Raw genomic sequence first — 18679 nt, forward strand, 5'->3', positions numbered from 1 at the left:
CTAGAGGCTCCAGGAAGAGGGGTTGTGGGGCCGCACAGTAGCCCCCCCGAGCGATGGAGCTGGCAGCAGATGCAGAGCTGACGCAGAGATAGTTACCGTAACCCGGAATGGCGTAGCAGCTGTGGGCTCCATGCTGGGGTTCTTCTCTGAGAGGCTGCTGGGCAGGCTGCGCCGGGAGCCCGGCCTTTCTTGGGGCGACTCTGTCAACAGAAGGGATCAAGGTTGAAAGACGACCATTAAGGCTACCCTTCCACTCCCGTCCTGCCCAGATCAATAGACAATAGGGTCCCCCAAACCCACACTTCAAGCCATTCGTTTGTGAAGTAATGAGCTCCCTGTCACTAGAGCCAGCGAAACACAAGGTAACTGACTTGAGTTCCTCTCCTGGGATGAGCACTGGGTGGGAGCTTAGATGACTTTTCAAGTTCTTTCCAATATGGCCTCAGGCTTCCATCTGGACCTTCTTTTCCAGGGGTTGGGAATATGGAACCCCTGCGGAGGCCAGGCAGGTTAACAAAACGAAGAGGAGTAACCAGCTACGGGAATCCAGCTACTTACTGCTTTGTAGCAAGGAGGTCCCACAGTTCCAAAAGCTGGACTTCGGAATTTTTAAAAGATGAAATATTCTGATTTTTAAGTAATGGTGACTCATTCAAATGCCACTGTCCCTCCTAAATAAAATAGTCGAAGTGCCTTCAGGTGGGCCACCAGGCCACTGCCCTCACTGTCTCCTCCACCCCACACTTGGTACTGGCTGTCCCGTTTCCTGCATTCCAGCCATACCCCCAGGACTCCTTCTGAGTCCCTTCTGCCAGTTGGACCCACGCTGCAGCCCTGCAGCCTTTCAGCCACAGCCTTCTATGGTGCCTTGGAGAGCAACAGCCACACTCAAGTCTCTCCTCTCAACACTCGCATTTTACAACTGTGTGTGTTCATGCATGTGAGTGTGTGGGTGTGTGACTCCTTTGCGCACCTTCGGAACTCCTTAACTTGGGTGCCCAGCCAGCTTCATCTCCGTATACCTAAGACCCTCAGTGGAGCCTGGTGCGTGGGGTCACTTGGAAAACCCTGTCAACTGGCAGAGTAAAACGACTGGGCAGAGATTTCCTCTCGTACCTGCGAGTACACAGGGACTACAGTTGGAGGTGTACACCCAGACAAACTTAGGCAAACATTCACCTGTTGATGTGCACCATGCATGGGTGGATTCTGCAGGGACATATGACCCAGGTACTCATACAATAAGCTAGCTCTTTCCCAAGGCAGAACAGGATACTAGGGGCAGTCTACACTTTCCGGTCCATTTGACCAGGTCAGGCAGAGGCCCGTGGAGGAATGGATGGGCAGAGTCAAGCCCCTTGCCTAGCTAGGACAGATCCCAATCCAGATCCCTGGCCAAGAGTCAAGCAGGCAAAGCCATGTTGGGAGTTGGGGAGACGGACTGCCTACTGGTTCAGGCCAGCTGACCACTGAGAGGACTGAGGACAGGAGTCAAGACTGGGCTCAGATATGGTATACCCAGCCCTGGGACACCTCTTCCAGGAGAGTTTCTTACTCACATGGGTCTTCTTCAGCCTAGTGTCTCCCTTCATCTCTTAAGGCCTTCATCACTTTCCTTATGGAAGGTTAGAGCCTCCCTCATTCCACTCTCCCTGAAGGTTTCCCCCAGTCTGCTTTCACTAGCTCCCTTCAGCGCTCACCTGTGCTCTGTGACGGCACACATCACCTCCACCTGAGTTTCATGGGAGTGAATCTAAGGCTCAGGACATTCACTCAAGGTCACACAGCTAGTGACAGCAAGGTAGGAGAGTGGAACCAGGTGTGTCTGAGCCCAGCCTTACTGGCTGCTGAGTTCCTGGCTCCCCAACAACCAGCCCAGGGCCCAGTCTTAGGATCCAAAGAAATCTTAGCTGGAAGCAGAGCTCTGAGTTCAGTGGCCCTCCAGGGAAAGGCATGGAGTAGAGGTGGGAGATGGGATGGCCCAGGCTCAGACAGATGCAACAGGACCCAAGTCAATCGTTTCCAAAATCCTCAGGCCCTTAGAAGAGAATGAATTCCTCACCCTGGCACCCAAGTCATCCTATCTGTTACCCTCTCTGGCTTCTCCCCCCACCATGCTTCACTGTATTGTACCTGCCCTGATGCCAGCACATCCCACCTCCATGCTTTTACCTCTGCTGTTACCTCTGCCTGTAATTCCCTTCCTCACATGGGAACTTAGCCATCCTGCAAGTCCGGGCAACGCCCCTTCCTCTTCAGGGGACCACTTTAAGCAGAATGGCTCACCCACCCCCACATCAGATGTGCTACTTGTTTTCCTGCTCCCTTTCCAGGCTGTGAGCCCCATGTGGCAGAAAGATGGTTGGCTCTGTATCTGGTCCCACACCCTTAACCAGGCACCCAGTGTCTGATCTTCCATGTGTCCACCATTGCAACTAACAAATGTTGAGTGCCCACTGCAAGCAAGGAAACTGGCTGTCAGATCCAGCAATCCATCCTCCCTCACCTAAGGATCCACAAGAGCCTCCAGTCACCCCTCAAGAGCTACCCCTCCCCACCACACACTTGGGCACAGTTCTACTCTCCCTTCCTGAATGGTGGGACCTCATGACTCCCAGTGGGAGACACAGACAAGTAGGATGCCAGGAACCCAATGAGGCTGCCTTTCCTCCAAGACCTCACCAACACTGATGCCCCCCACACCTGCCCAGCACCCCACTGCCTATTTTCTGGGTCCCAGTCAGGAGGATCTCCAATGTTGTTTGGTCCAGACTCTCATTTAACAGATGAGAAAATGGAGGGAGACCAGAGAAGGAAACTTGACCATCCTCCTCCCTCAATTCAATAGGCCTATAATAATGACTCTTTCGTTGTTGTTGTTGTTGTTGCTAAGTGCCATCGAGTCGATTCCAACCCATAGCAACCCTATACAGGGCTTCCAAGGAGCAGCTGGTGAGCTTGAACCTTGCAGTTCAAACGACTTTGCAGTCTGACGCATTAGCCCACAGAACCACACCGGGATTCTCTTAGGTACTCCCCAAATAGCTTTAATCTTCAATACATGAGCCCTGCCCACATTCCCTTCACCTTAGACAGTAGGGGTCCCTGTGAAAAGGCTGTGTGGGGCAAGGCAGTCACTCTGCTCCATGATTTTTTAGCCTTCCAGTTCATACCCAGGGCAGAGCCCTGCACTCCAATGGAACCTGAAGGGGAACTATGGTACCATCCATTGGCCCTCATTCTATTCTCCATCCTTCTCTGGTCTGCCTTCTTTCTACTTGAGGAGGCTGACCTATATCAGTCAAGCTCCCTGACCCTCCATCTTCCATGAGGTTTGATAAATGGGGAGTCTTAACAGATAAGGGGGGTGGGGGGAGAGTCTTGGTGTGGCGCTGTGGGTTAATGTACTAAACTGCAAACTTGGCTTGAGCCACAAGGTTGGCAGTTCAAGCTCACCAGCTGCTCCTCGGAAACTCTATACAGGGTTGCTATGGGTCAGAACTGACTCGACAGCACTTAACAACAGATGAGGGAGTCCTGGTGTGGCACCGAAGGATAAACACTCAACCTCAAGGCACTTCAAAGCACAAGATCAGCGATTCAAACTCAACGGCCACTCCTCGGAAACCCTATATAGGGATGCTGTGAGTCCAAACCAACTTAACAACAATGATGCTGAACAACAATAAACTGGGGGAATGAAGAGCCACCAATCCCGTCTTGAGCCCTCTCCTCCTCTGTAGGGCCTTGATGGATCAGCCTAGGATGTCACTAGCTCTGAGGTCCTCACACCTGCCACATCTTCATAAGAGGCCTTTTATCAACCCTTCTCAAATCATCCTGCTCAGAGTGTGCCATCTGCTTACTGCTGGACCCTCAACTAATCTAGCAGGCAGGACCAGGGAATCAGAGAACCGAGATCCAGTCCCTCACTGAGCTGACCAGGACCTCCTTTGCTCTGAGAGATGCTGCACTGTGCTATGATCACAATGAGCACCACGGACAGAGACTGGGCCAGGCCAGGATCTTCTGACCCAATACCCAAAAGGGCAACAGGTTTTGGGGAAGGAGTCTTTGTAGACATTTGCTTCTCCCTAACTGCCCCCACCTATTAATTTTAACAGCTCACTGTGGCTCTATAGGATAAGTACTGGAAGGTTAAGCACAACGTTCACAGTTTGAGTCCATCAGCTGCTCTGCCGGAGAAAGAGAAGGCTTTCTGCTCCCATAAAGATTTAGTGTCGGAAACTCTACTGAGTCGCTATGAATTGGAATAAACTTGGTGGCACTTAACAATCACAGATTTATAAAACCTGCACCATAAAGTTAGGTCTGACTCACAGCGACCCTACAGGACAGAACTGCCTGATAAGTTTTCTAAGACTGCCATCTTTATGGTGCAGACTGCTGTATCTTTCTCTGGCAGAGCAGATGGTAGGTTCAAACCACCGACCTTTCAGTTGGCAACATGACACTTTAACTGTAGTACCATCAAGGCCCCTCGTCACAAGCATACAGTTTTTTATGTTCTCTGTGAATATCAGCCTTTATACAGAAACAAAGTAAGATAGTTCTGCCACTTCAAGAACCAATTTTCACCCGCTTGGGGGCGGTGTCACTCCCGTTCTGGATGCCTGTTTTGGACTCTTTCCAAATATAATTTCCAATGCTCACATGACAGCTTGGATAGCTGTGCTGAGCTCCATTTTCTGGATAAGGAAACCGCGGTTCCGATGGACACAAGTGATTTCCTCCAAAGTTCTCCCAAGTAGGAAGGAGGAGTGTGTGCTGAAAGCCCCTTAAACTAAAGGCCCCTCAAAACCCACATTGAAGGCCTCAAAGAAAGCTGAGTCTAGAGTGGAAGGAAGAGCCTGAGGTTGAGTTTAGCCTTGCCTCTGCTCCCTGCCTGAGCTTCAGTAAGTCAGGGAGGAAGAGCAGAGACCATCTCCACTTCCCCACTCTCCAAAAAGCCTCTTTATTGGACACATAGGAAAAGTAGGCGAAAAACCAACTGAACCCTCACTTATCCTCTGGAAATGGGGGCCCAGGGACCTTGACCCCAGCACTGACGCCTTTGGCCTTTCATTTAGCATCATTTCTTTTCAAATTTGGAAGAGTCGACACTGGGGGGCTTAGACTTCATGAGCCCAGAAGTCTAATCAGCACCGCTGGCACAAGCAGAATCCTGAAGAGTTTCGGTGAGTTTACCACAGTCACATAGCCTGAAGAAGGCATCCTTAAGAATAGATCACACGGAGGGAGAACTGGCCAATCTTTTACAGTTTTCCTCAGATTTGGGAGCACTGACTCTGGAGTCTCCCTCAGCTTAGACTCCGTGTGACCTTCCCATGACCTCCAGAGCATTCAGTCTACAAAAGGAGGCCACAGGATCAGCTGATCCGGGATCCCTTTCCACTAGAAAGGTCGAAAGAGTCTCCATTTTACCAGAAAGACTAAGCTCTCTTTCTATTCTTGGAAGCCACAGACAGAAAAATGCATTTTAACCTTCATGGGTTTGCAAGAAAATAAATAATATAAAATCAGTTTCATTCAAATGCTGCTGGCTTGGTTGCCATGGATACCACCTAATCATGAAGGATGACTGTTACTTGTTCCTATGGAAACGTGGAGGCCAGAGGAACATCCTGTAATTTCAGACAAGACACCAAATTTCAGTTGTCGGGGTTGCACTGCCCAGATCTTAATGCTTAAAAAACAGATAGAAGCAGTAACCTCTCATATTGGTGTCAGGAGAAAAGAAGTTAGCAAGGATATAGAAAGAGGAGATGGAGTGGGGGTGGAGGGGCACCATGTGTGCTGGGTCTCAACAGTGATGAAGAAAATAACACATTAAAACTATCAGGTACAAGTTCATCCTTTTTGGCTAGGCAAAAATGAAAATGAACAAGCAACCCCATGTGTTGGTGTGGATGAATGAAAGGCTTTTGTCATTGCAGATGGAGAGAAAAGTGTTTGGAGAACAATTAGACAATAGCTAATTGAAACTGACACCATCATGCATACACTAGGACCAGAAATTCCCTCCTATGTGTCTGGTCTAGAAAAATGCTTCATCCGGTGCATGTGGGAATCTGCTCAAAGCTGTTTACAGCAGCACTATTTGTAGTAGCAAAAGTCAGAAGCAATTGTTAAGTGTCCACCAGCAGGGGAATGAATAAATGTCCCTTAGGACAGACATTCAGTGGATTACACTTCGAGGCAAAAAATACAACTCCAGGGGGCACTATTCATGTGAAATACAGCCATGACGCAAACGACCTATGTTACATCTCTATAGCCATATATGAATAAAACTCAGAAACATGAAGGTTAAGTTATAAAACAAGTAGTGAAATGGAAGAGTGCAGTCCACTCCTACACATTTTTTTGTAAGAATATAGCAGCTTTATTGGTGATCAGACCTAGGAACAACCAAAACATCCATCAGTCTGTAAATGATTAAAACAAACTGTGATACAGTCATAACGCGTAAGGACAAAAAAAAAAAAGAGTCCCTAAAGATGTCCACACCCTAATTCCCACAACCTGGGAGTATGTTGTTGTTGCTATGTGCCATGAAGTCGGTTCCGACCCATAGCGACCCTGTATAGGGTTTCCGAGGGTGTAAATCTTTACGGGAGTAGAAAGCCTCATCTTTCTCCCACGGAGCAGCTGGTAGTTTCGAACCGCTGACCTTAAGGTTCGCAGCCCGATTCGTAACCACTACGATACCAGAGCTCCTTATAACCTGGGAATATATTGCCTTACATAGCACAATGGATTTTGCATTTGTGTAAATTACAGTTAAGGACGTTCTGAGGGGGAGAAATTACCCTGGATTACTTGAATGAGACAATCGAATCACACAGTCCTTTAAAAGTGGAAAAGGAAGGCAGAAGAGTGAGTCAAAGAGCTGTGACAACAGAAGAGATTTTAAGCATAAAAGGAACTTGAACTGCCCCTGCTGGCTTTGAAGATGGAAACAGGTGGCCTTTCCTAGAAACTGAAAAAGGTCCTCAGTTTATAGTCAGCACGGAAACAGGGATCTCGGTCCTACAAACACAAGGAACTGAATTCTGTCAACAACTCAAATGAGCAAAGGAATGAATTTTTCTCCTAAGACCTCTAAGAGACTTCTCACCTACAGAACTGTAACACATTTGTATTGATTAAGCTGCTAAATGTATGGTAACTTGTTATAGCAGCAATAGAACACGAATACGCATAGCATGGAGTATTACTCAGCAATAAAAAGGAGCAAAGTATGATACACACAACAAGGACAGATCTCAAGGGCATAATGCTGATTGGAAAACAACACTACTAAAAAGACATATAGTATAGGATTCCATTTCTACAACACTCTCAAAAATGCTAAAATTTTAGAGACGTAAAATGGATCGGTGGTTGCCAGACTGGCTATGGAATAGTTCTGTATCTTGAATGGGATGGTAGTTACACGAATCTACACAGGCTATAAAATAATACGCTGTTGTTGTTAAATGCTTTTGAGGCGGGGCTGACTCATAGTGATCCTGTATAAGGTTTCTGAGGAGCAGCTGATGAGCTTGAAACACAGACCTTGCAGTTCAAACGGATTTTGCAGTCCAGCACATTAACCCACAATGCCACACCCGGGCTCCATAAAATTCCATAGAGCTATACAGACACATGGGAGCACAGTGGCTTGATACAACAAGTACTGGCCTGTGAATAGGGTAGGCGGTTTGAGCCCATTAGTGACTCTGCGGGAGAAACATGAAACTTTCTGCTCCTGCAAAGATTTAAAGCTGTGGAAACCCTATACAGGGTCTATAAGTCAGAACCAACTCGACAGTACTTAGAAAACAACCAAACATGCGTACACATAGTACCAATGTAAATTTCCTGGAGGGGCAGGGAGTCAACAGCCCCTGACATCTAGAAGCAGGCCTGACACTCACAGCTATGCCATGTTATTCTCCTTTTGGATATAAACAATTTCACAGAATGCCAGTCTCAGACAAGGTTACAAAACTAGACCACTTTATAATTCTGTCTAAGCAACTGACAAAAACAAGGTCACTGTGCCACCCACAAAATACCAAACATCCCCCTCTCTCGGCTAAAACAAGAGACTGCAGCTTCTTTACCAATTACAGCTTTATTCCTCTGCTAGACTCCTCTCCCTGTAGGAAAGATTTGAGATTCACAATCATACAACAGCCTCCGAATTCTGACAGCATCTAATCTAAAATAAACCCCCTTTCCTTAGAACAAAAATAAAACAGTTGCCAGCAAATCAATTCTGACTCATGGCAACCCCATGTGTGTCAAAGTAGAACTCTGCTCCAAAGGGTTTTTAACATCTGATTTTTCAGCAATCGACAGGACTTTGAGGTGCCTCTGGGTTTGCCTCAAGTTACCAACCTTTCAATCAGCAGTCAATTGATTAACCTTTTGTGCCACCCAGGGATTCCTTAGACCCTCCCAAAATCACTCAAGCAAAGCCCAAAGCCTATAATAGATTCTTACTAACAGTCGCACTGGCAGGCCCATGGTTCCACATGTATGTTCTCCTTCACTGCAACTCGTATGTAATAAGCCCAATTTGTTCAACTCCAGATGTGTTCCTGGTGGTCTTTGGTTGGGGAAGACATTATACAGTGGGTCCAATGTCACCACAAAGGTTGTTAAGGAATCAGGAGGGTAAGAGCCAGAGGAGGCAAAGTGACAACAGAAGAGGAAGTTGCAGTGATGCACTTTGAAGATCGAAGACGAGGTCACAAGCCAAAGAACATGGGCAGCCTCTAGAAGCTGGAAAAGGAGAGGAACAAAATGTCCCCTAGAGTCTCCAGAAAGACACCTTTAGCCCAGTGAAATGGATTTCAGAGTTCTGCCTTCTAGAACTTTAAGATAATAAGTGTGACTAATTTTAAGCCTGCACTGTGGGCTTAAATGTGTCAGACTGCAAAGTCGTTTGAACTGCAAGGTCAGTGGCTCAAGCTCACCAACTGCTCCTTGGAAACCCTATACAGGGTCGCTGTGGGTCGGAACTGACTCCACGGCACTTAGCAACTAAATCTGTGGTAATTTGCTTACAACAGTCACAGGAAACTAATCTTCCCACTGATCAAGGTTTGATTTACCAATGCAAACACAGTGATTTTTACATATAATGTTAAGACTTTCTTAATTTTTCTGTATTTGACAACTTGGAATTCAAATAATATACTGACTTGATATGGAAGAGAAATAAAATTTCAATTCCTTGTACAATTTTTAGCCATAGGAACAGTTAGTTAAACAATAGGTAGTTTATCAGATTATGGAAAGAATTTGGGGAAACAACAGAGCAGATTACATTCTAGAATAGACGGCAATTTTGGGGAAAAGAAACCAATGCAGACATGAAACTCATACTACCTGCTCTGCCATCGTTTACAGTCCTTTGTCTCTGACCCAGGAGACTTATGTCTTCTGCCAACAACCATGGAACTCTACCTGGCTAACTTGTTAGCTTGAGTAGGGTAACGCCTCAGACCCTACACAATTCTTAACAAAACTTTATAAAAAGCTCTTTGGAGTAGGTGTAACAAAACATGTGCAAGACTATACACTAATAAGTACAAAACACTGCCAAGTGACATTAATGATCCAAATAAATGGAGAAACACACTATATTCAAAGACTGGAAGATTCAGTATGGTTAAGATGACAATTCTACTCAAACTGACCTGCAGATTCAATACAAAGACAATCAAAGTCTTAGTAGGTTCTTGATATGAATCTGGTGCACTTCCTTTTGCTAATGAAAATTAGTAAACTCAGGAAGAAAAAAAAAAAAAAACTCTAAAAACTAAAGTACTTTTTGAAGGTAATGATAAGCTGAATTTTAAATTTAAATGGAAAAGCAAAGAACTGAGAATAGCCACATGTCTTAAGAAAGAAGAAACAAGTTGGGGTACTTACATTACCTGGTTTCAAGACTGTGTAGTCTTGAAATACAGCTAAAGTGATCAAGACAGTGTGGTGTTAGCATAAGGTTAGACATACAGATCAATGGAACAGAGCAGAATCCAGAAATAGGTCCACACATATATTGATCAATTGGTTTTTAGGCTGGGGAGGAAGATCCAAAGGAAATTGATGGTGGAAAAGGGTTTTCAACAAATAGTTCTAGAGAAAGTGGGAATCTGTATGGAATAAAAATGGACAATCATCTCAGAGATGCCATCACTGTGCCACCTATGTATTTTATCCTAAACCTGATTCGTGGAGTAAGAAACATCAGCTCTGATGTCATTAAGAGGTAACTGAGGTCCGAAACATGAAGTAAAAGCTCTGTGATCACACAGCTAGGAAACACGGAGGCAAGATTCAAGTCCAGTGATCTCAAACTCCAAAGCTGCCCCACGATAGGCGAGGAGCATCCATGGGAAAGGATGAATGAAAGAAAAAGAGCAGGTCCCCAGACACCCAGGAAGCTGAGTCCACTTCCTGTCCCTTGGCCTCCCTCTACATTGATAGGCCCTATCCAAGCCAAAAGGGATGGGGGATACCTCATTTGACTTCACCTTTGATTATCATGACATTGGAAAGGAACAGGTCATGAGGACCTGGAACTGGGATAGTCCATTGCCTCTCAAATGGAATTGGGATCAACATTTAGGATGTGGGTCAGAATCAATGGAGGTTACCCATTGCTGAGGTGGAGGAGGGCTGTCTGGTAGGAGAGAAACATGGAAATGACTGTGGGGGTTTAGGGTACCCTTCACAGCATCTGAGGTTTATCAACGTGGAGGGGGCATGCACACCAGCTTCTCAGAGGGTACGTGGAGAAGTCGGGCTTGGAGCTGGTCCTAGGTGGACAGGAGGGAAGATCAAGGAGCTGTGTTCTTCCCAGTTTTATCCCAGAATCCTATGTAAGGGCAGGGCAAAGGTCCACTCCTTGGTCTCCGGTTGGCCTCATCACAGTCCAGTAACTTAAAGCATCTGTAGACATAGTCACCAGGTCTTCTTTGTGCCTGTCTACTGGAACCCCTTGAAAACTGTATTTGACAGTAAGTACATCATTCCTATTCCTCATCTTGAGATAGACCTCACTTTCCAAGAATTCTCAGTTGGAAGCACTTGTTTTCTTGTTACTCCAAGGATTAATTACCTGTCTTGACAGCTTCTCTCCTCTCTGAGCTTCTTTTTGCTCCTTTACTTTCTGAAGATTTCTAGTAGTTTTAGTCCAAAGTGTCACCTTTCCCATTTTTATTCCTGAGTTTTCTCCTGTGATTCTTTTCTCTGTGGCTTCGGGCAGTAAGCGAGCTGGCATTTAATCTGTGCTACTGGGATGCAACAGAGTAAGAAGGTCCCAGTGTTGTAGTCATGTGTTTGTCCTTCTCTGTTGTGTTCAGTTTCTCTCTATACATTTTCAAAATGCACAATGCAGCACTGTGTATTTTGAAGCATTTGTTTCTGTAGTAAAAACCTGGGCAGGACACACAACCAGGATGCTGGTTATCCCTGGGGAGGAAGTGGGAGGCTTTAGTGTTTCAGAGGTCAGCAGACATTCTCTCTAAAGGGCCAGACAGTAAATAGTTTAGGTTTGTGGGCCCTATGGTCTCTGTCACAAATACTCAACTCTTTCTCTGTAGTGTGAGTTGTTGTTAAGTGCCTTCGAGTCAGTTCCAACTCATAGCAACCCTGTATAGGGTTTCTAAGGCTTTAAACCTTCCAGGAAGCAGAAAGCTTCCTCTTCTGTGGAGCTGCTGGTGGGCTCAAACCTTGGGTTTTGTGGTTCATGCAGTCCAGTGTTTTTATCATCTGGAGCCACTATGCTACAGACAGTACATGAATGAGCACAGCTATGTTCCAATAAATTTTTATTTAGTGGTGGTGTCTGCATATGGTCACATTGGTTCTGACTCATAGCGACCCTGAACAGGGTTTCTGAGGCCCTAACTCTTACTGAAAATAGAAAGCCTCATCTTTCTCCTGTGAAGCAGCTGGTCGATTAGAACTGCTGACCTTGTGGTCAGCAGCCCAGTTTGTAATCCATTGTGCTACCAGGGCTCCTAAATCTTTATTTATGGACACGGAACATTGAATTTCCTATTAAATTTCATGTTACAAAATATCTTTCTTCTTTTGATCCCTCTCCCCCAATCATTTAGCGTGGAGTCTTAGTGTGGCACTGTGGGTTAATGCGCCAGACTGCAAAGCAGTTTGAACTGCAAGGTTGGCGGTTCAAGCTCACCAGAGGCTCCTTGGAAATCCTATACAGGGTCGCTATGGGTCAGGTCCGATTTGACTTCACTTAACAACGATTTAGCTTAAGTAACTCTGGTAGCATAATGGTTACAAGTTGGGCTGTTAACCTCAAGATCAGCAGTTCGAAACTACCAGTCATTGTGCGGAAGAAAGATGAGGCTTTCTGCTCCCGTAAAGATTTACAGCCTCGGAAGGGTCACTATGAGTCGGAATAGACTCCACAGTAGGAACCACCACCAACACCACTTGGAAGTATAAAAACCTTCTTAGCTCATAGTTTATACCAAAACAGGCAATGTGCTGCTTTTGTTGTATGGGCTGTAGTTTGCTGACCCCTGCTGTAGTTGAGAGAAGCCTTGGTGTCACAGTGGTTAAGTGTTCAGCTATAACCCAAAAGGCTGGCAGTTCAAACCCACCCAGCAAAAAAATCTGGCAATCTGCTCCGGTAAACAGCCGAGCAAACGCATGGAGCAGTTCTATTTCGTCACATGTGGTTGCTAAAAGTTGAAACCCACTCCATAGCATTTAACAAAAATATATGGATATATATTTGCTTTTGTGATACACATTATTTAAAGAAAAAGTGGAAATGGAGGGGTTGGCCTATAACTGGTGATGTATGAGCCACCGAAGGGCTGCCCTGGCCCCTCCAGTCATGGAGTACTCCCACGTGCTGAACTGGACACTCCATCTTGGACCCTGTCAATCGGGGAGGACTACAGCCTGGTCTTCTGAAGCTATGTGCTGCTGAACATATACCTGTGAATTGGTTCCAGGACATCAGGAGGAACTATGGCTAAGGAAAAAGTTAATGGGAAGCACTCTAGTGAGTGACACCCTCTGGGGATAGGACACCCCCAAATCCAAGGGCCATGCCCAACCTTCAAGCTCACACCAGAGTCACAAGACACCAAATGACAAAGCCAGACCACTCTTGCCATCCAATGATTAACACCCTGCCCCTGGCCATTATCAAGACTCATGCTCCCTCCTGCCCCCTTCCCCAGCAGTGGGTGTCACTGCCCATTCTCCAGATGGGAACACCTGGGACCAGGCAGTGAAAGTGTCTTGCTTAGTGCTCCATGCTGGTCAAACAGAGATGGCTGCATATGCTGTAGCCTCCCTCACAGCCCTGCCTGGTGAAGCCCCTTCCCAGCAGTCCAATGGTGGGTGGGTGTGATCCAGAGCCTGCTCAGAGGTGGCGGCCTGGCCACAACCCTAGCCCTAGCCCAGCCAGCTGTGGGTCCTGTCACCAGCTCACTATCATTGCACTTTCCTGTTTCTCAACACCCAGTCCTCCCCTCACCCCCACAGAATTCCTTCCTAGCTAGTGGTGAAGCCGGAACAGGTGTGGAGCCAGGGCCTGACCTGGGCTGGAGTGCCGAGTACCACAACGCCACAGCCACAGAAATCAGATGGGAAGACGAGGTCTGAAATGGGGAGGAACTGGCTAAAGCCAGGTGGTGGCCTCCTCAGCATGAGTCACCACCTGAGTTGAAGCACTGCCCTCAGGAAAAGCAGAGAGAAGGTGGCCCTGGGGCGGAGTCAGGACTGGGGTTTAGAGAAGGAAGTCATGCGGGGCTCCGGGGCTCCGGCTGTCTCCCACCCAGCAGGACAGGGGCCTTCTAGCCTCCACCTCATACCCTACCTGAGTTACCCTCCCATACAGCCCTCACCAACCCCCACTCAGGCCCCAAACTATGTTCCTGGTATTTCTCCTCCCCACCCATCCTCTATCCTTGCCCCAGAAGAACACACAACACCCAAGGCATTTTCCTTTTTCCTGTCTTTGCACGGGTTGTTCCTTCTGCCGGGAGAAAGTACAATAGTTGTGAAAGGCATTTCCAAGGTCAGGAGAGGGGCAGGGGTGTTCAGGAGGGGCTCCAGGGTGGCCTGAGCACTATTGGGCATTGGTACAACTCCTGCTTGTCACAGTGTGCACCTGTTTCGTCATTGAATCTGCCCTGTACTGCTACCCCCATTTTACAGCTGAGGAAACTAAGGCTCAGAAGGAGGAAGTGACTGGTCCAAATTCACAATGACCTGTGTTTGAACTCAGAGATCTCTGGTCTCCAGGACCATCATTGAGGAATTTGGGGAGTAGCCAGAGGCTAGTTCAGGGAAGACAAGGAGTGGGGAGCCATGGCCTCCTCACCTGTGCACACTCCCAGCATCCACTTGGACCGTTCCACTCAGGGAACTCACTACTTTCAGTTTCAGCTGTGGGAAAGTCTTCCCAGATCTGGGGTGAGGGGCAAAACTAACATTTCCTGAAGCTCTGGGGCAATGTTACAGACCCAGTCACGAGGTGGGACCTGATCCTGCTCAGCAGTAGATTCTGCGCACAAAATTTGCTCAACCCCTCACTGGGCAGTTTCAGCACAGGGCCAACCTTCAGGATACCCCAGACAACCTAGTGGTGGAAGGGGACCCGGGGCTCCACTGAGTGCTGCAGCCCCAACTCTTCCCAACTGCACCATTGGCACCCTGAAGCAGGCCTGAGCCTTTGCCCAGGGCTCCAATGGCTCCAGGGGGACTCTTTCCCTTCCTCCCACCCAGCCAGAGAAGGAAATCCTGGCCCCCACCCAGCCGTGAGGGCAGCCCCCCGGAGCCCACTCATTTCCAACTGAGGATCCAGTTACTGGAAAAAGAAAAGCTGTCTGCACCTCCCCCTCACCAGATCCAGGGCTTGAAAAAGACACAATTTACAAAGGCGCTAGAGTCCACTGGCTGGCTTCTGGCTCCAAAGTGAAGGACCCCTGGGGTGGGGTTCCCTCACTTGTCCCCCAATTGGGAAGAAGTGCAGTGCTTGGAGGCAGCTAAGCTGGGAGGCTAGGGTGGCAAAGGTGAGATGAGGGAAAACCTAAATAAATACCCTGCTGCCGAGTAAACTGAGGCACAGTGGGGCTGGGGGTCTGATCAGAAAGAAGCCTGGATCCCAGTTTCCCTGCTCCTTGTCCATTGTATGGGAAAACATTAGAGCCTCAAAACACAAGAGGGTGGACAAGATGGGAGAAATTGGTGGAATGGGGGTCCTAGGAGGGGTAGATGAAAGGGCTCCAAGTGGCTAGAACGAGAGGATCTGGGATCACTGGCATCCCGGAGCATCAGGTGGTGAAGTGTAGGTGGAGAGGGAATGGGGTCAGGGGTCGGGGTTGCTCCTACCCCTGGCAGGCCGGGTCCGACTGCGGGAGCGACTCCTCTGTCGCTGAAGCCGGGGTCGCCTCAACAGCCGGTAGTAATAGGAGGGCCTCCCGGTGCTCTTCCTGGTGCTGCTGCCCGCGGACATGCTGCCGCCCGCCGGGCACCGGGCTGGGCCTGGGCGCGTTCACATGGGCCCCATCGCCTGCTCCGGACCGCCCGGCGGGCGTCTCTGCCTTCTCATGTGTTGGCTAGTGAGGCCGCCGAGGCCAAGGCTGCCCCATAAAGTCGCTCTAACTCCTCCTCCACTCCCTCTTCCCTGAAGCAGCCGGCCCCGCGGCGGGGGCTGGGGACCAGGAGGCAGGGCTGGCACCGGCCCGGAAAGTCAGTGCTGGGGAAATCCCGGCCTGGAGTAAGAGGGGCGAGGCGGGCCGGAGCGCCCCCCCGGGACCCCAGGCCTCCATCAAGAGAAACAACAGGGCCCCCACATCCCAGCGCCTGAAGGTTCAAATCCTGATTCCGGAGCTCCATGGGCGCCCCATCCCAGTGGCGGGTGTACACGGGTACATACCTGAGTGTGAGCGCTCCAGACACGGGCAGAGCTCGGTCACACAGTCACTGAGGTCAAGGACACCATCATCTTCAACTGGCATCAAAATGTAGGTGATGCCCCCGGTCACACTAAACTTACCAACCTGAGAATCGAACCTATGGACTCTAACCATATTTGGGTTGAACCACTCTCCTTTAGGAAGAATGTTGACTTTTTAAGATTGTCTTGTTTGATACACATTATTTTTATATTATCAAAATTATGATGTATATTTCAAGCACACAAAAAGTAGAGAAACATAATGAACACCTGTGTATCTAGCAGGCTTTGATTTAGACACCATTCACTCAGCCCCTTACCCCACACACAGGCATAAAAACCATAGATGCTTCAAGATGTGTCCACTATACATTTACAGCAGCTAGGACAGGCCTAGGAGTGCTGGTGGTACTGTTGACTACGCTCCTAACTGCAAGGTCAGTAGTTCAAACCCACCAGCTGTTCTTCAGGAGAATGATGAGGCTATCTGCTCTTGTAAAAATTTAAAGTCTTGCAAATCCAAAGGAGCAGTTCTACTGTGTCCTATGGGGTCACTATGAGTCAGAATGTGGGTTTTGTTTTGTTTTTTTTCTAGCAGGCCTGCTGGGAGGGCAGATCAATTCAAACCCTGCTTTAGAGAAGGGGAATCCAGGCTGGGAGAAAGAAGGGTTCCAATTCTCAACAGCAACAAGCTGAGAGCTTTCGCCAAATCACTCACATCGCAGATCAAGAACCTTCCAAGGCTCCCACAGCCCAAAGGCAACAAGCCCATACATCCTTCCCTGGCCCCAGCCACACCACCCTGCAGTCTGGCCTTCACAGCTTGCCTGCTTATATCTCACTTCCCTTTGCTCTACTTCAAGTAGGGACTGTCCTCCCAGGTACTTTTCTCAGTTTGCTCAATTCCACTCGTTAGGGCTCACCTCCTCTAGCCATCCCAGACCATTCTGACCTGTAAGGATCACTCTGTCTTTCTCCTCTGCCCCTGCTTAGTAATTTTAATCTTTAAACTACCTGCCTGAATTCTATCTCAAGTACACAGGAGAAACTGGGGCTCTGACAGGGAGATCTGATTTGTCCCAATCAACAGAATAACGGGTGTGGCAGAGGCAACTGATCTTGGCCTGAGACCCCTATATAAGCTGTTCTAGGGGGATGGCAGGGCACGTGCGTGAATGCCTGAGGCAGTCTAGGGGTCCACCTTCAGAGCAGCTGGAGAGGGTGGGACAATCTGGGCAGAGTCCAGGCCAGGTTTTGTACCTCACAGGGTGAGCCCCCTCCCCAAGCCAGGGGTGAGGAGGGCCCCCAGGTCAGAAGAAGCTAGGCTCACAGCTGGAAGCCAGTAGCTTTCCCAGGACCAGGGGGAGGGGTAGCTGGGGTACTGCTCCTCTAGACTTAGTCTGGGGAGTCCAAAGTCATCCCAACAGAAAGGGCAAAGCTAGCTCCCAGGGTCCCAGAATACTGGCCAGTCCCAAGAGAAGATGTAAAACCACACTGCTGGCAAGGATACCATCAGCCTTCTTTGGGTTAAGCATTGCTCCCTGGTATTTCAACAGTAGACATAGCCCAGGAGTCTCTTTGAAAACAGCCAGGCCTCTGGGAAGACCTCACACCCAGTCTTTCTTCCTGTCTTTGTCCTGAGCAAGATGTGGGCCCGTCACAACACACATCCTTCTCTGCCACCAGAACCCACCTACCCAAGCCTTAGCATATCCAGTAATGTATAACCTCTCCAGTTGGGCCCACCAGTTATGGGGGGTGGAGGACTTTCAAGGTGGAGACCACAACCTGGCTTCCAAGGTTCATCTGGCCCAGTTCCCTCCCAAAGCAGAAATTCCCTGAGCAGCCAGGTTTTAGCCTCCCTTTAAGGAGATGAGAGGCTCACTGCCAACAAACTGGTCAGTGGCAGAAGCAAACAATCTTAGCCTGGGGCTCCCAGCACGTAGACTTAGGAATGTGGAAGGAGGGGGGAAGCAGCAGGAACTCAAGACCTCAGCGGTAAACACAGCTGGGATTTTAAACGTTCTGGCATGGTCTCCCAGCTCATGCTTGGCCTTCACAAGTTCCTCTCTGCCCTTCAGTTTCCTCCCCCCAACTTATCTACCTGTGGAAGGGGAGGGAATCCTAATGACTAGGAAGGCTCCTGGCCTTGGGATGGGAGTGCACAGTGCCAGTTGCCCCAAGCAGGAGCCCATAGACTCTACAGGCTTGTGGTCAGGCACAAGGGCTGGAGATGGAGGACCAAGTAGGAAGACAGAATAGGAGTCAGAGAAGGTCTGGGCTCCCTGCCCCTCCTCAAGGCCCAGGACTCCACAGGCAGGCAGGCGGGCAGACCAAGGCTGCTCCCAGTAAGCCCCAGCAAAGCATCTGGAATCAATCCTGCTGCAGAGGAGCAAACCCACCTACCCACCCCTTCCCACACTCCCCCTCCCCCTCCAGGCCTCTTCCCTTCAAGCAGCAGTAACCCCACCTTCCAGAGACCACCTGGACTGAGGGAGGTGGAGGTGGTGGTTGTGTGTAGTGGAGTCAATTCCAACTCATAACAACCCTGCATAGGATGTCTGAGGCTGTCAATCTTTATGGGAGCAGAAACCCTCATCTTTCTCCGGAGAAACCGGCTGGTAGTTTCGAACTGCTAGCCCCACTTGCAGCCACTATGCTACCAGAGCTCCTTGAACTGGAGGAAGGGACACCTGAAACTAC

The 18679-nt window shown here is 48.7% G+C and overlaps 1 protein-coding gene across 2 annotated transcripts in view; it reads right to left on the minus strand.

Moving 5' to 3' along the window:
• The window catches only part of DAB2IP (DAB2 interacting protein), a 235744-nt gene that overhangs the window by 123322 nt on the left and 93743 nt on the right, over nucleotides 1-18679 (minus strand). Inside the window, exons 1-2 of one of the 2 annotated variants that reach the window (XM_006865661.1) lie at nucleotides 15409-15532; nucleotides 97-200 (exon numbers count right to left, since the gene is read on the minus strand). In XM_006865661.1, the coding sequence (XP_006865723.1) occupies nucleotides 97-200; nucleotides 15409-15532 (228 nt within the window). Of the gene's footprint in view, nucleotides 1-96; nucleotides 201-15408; nucleotides 15533-18679 lie in introns of those variants that run through there. The other variant, XM_006865662.1, reaches the window with a different exon arrangement.

The sequence above is a fragment of the Chrysochloris asiatica genome, unplaced genomic scaffold (genome assembly GCF_000296735.1).
Source record: "Chrysochloris asiatica unplaced genomic scaffold, ChrAsi1.0 scaffold00081, whole genome shotgun sequence".
NCBI lineage: Eukaryota > Metazoa > Chordata > Mammalia > Afrosoricida > Chrysochloridae > Chrysochloris > Chrysochloris asiatica.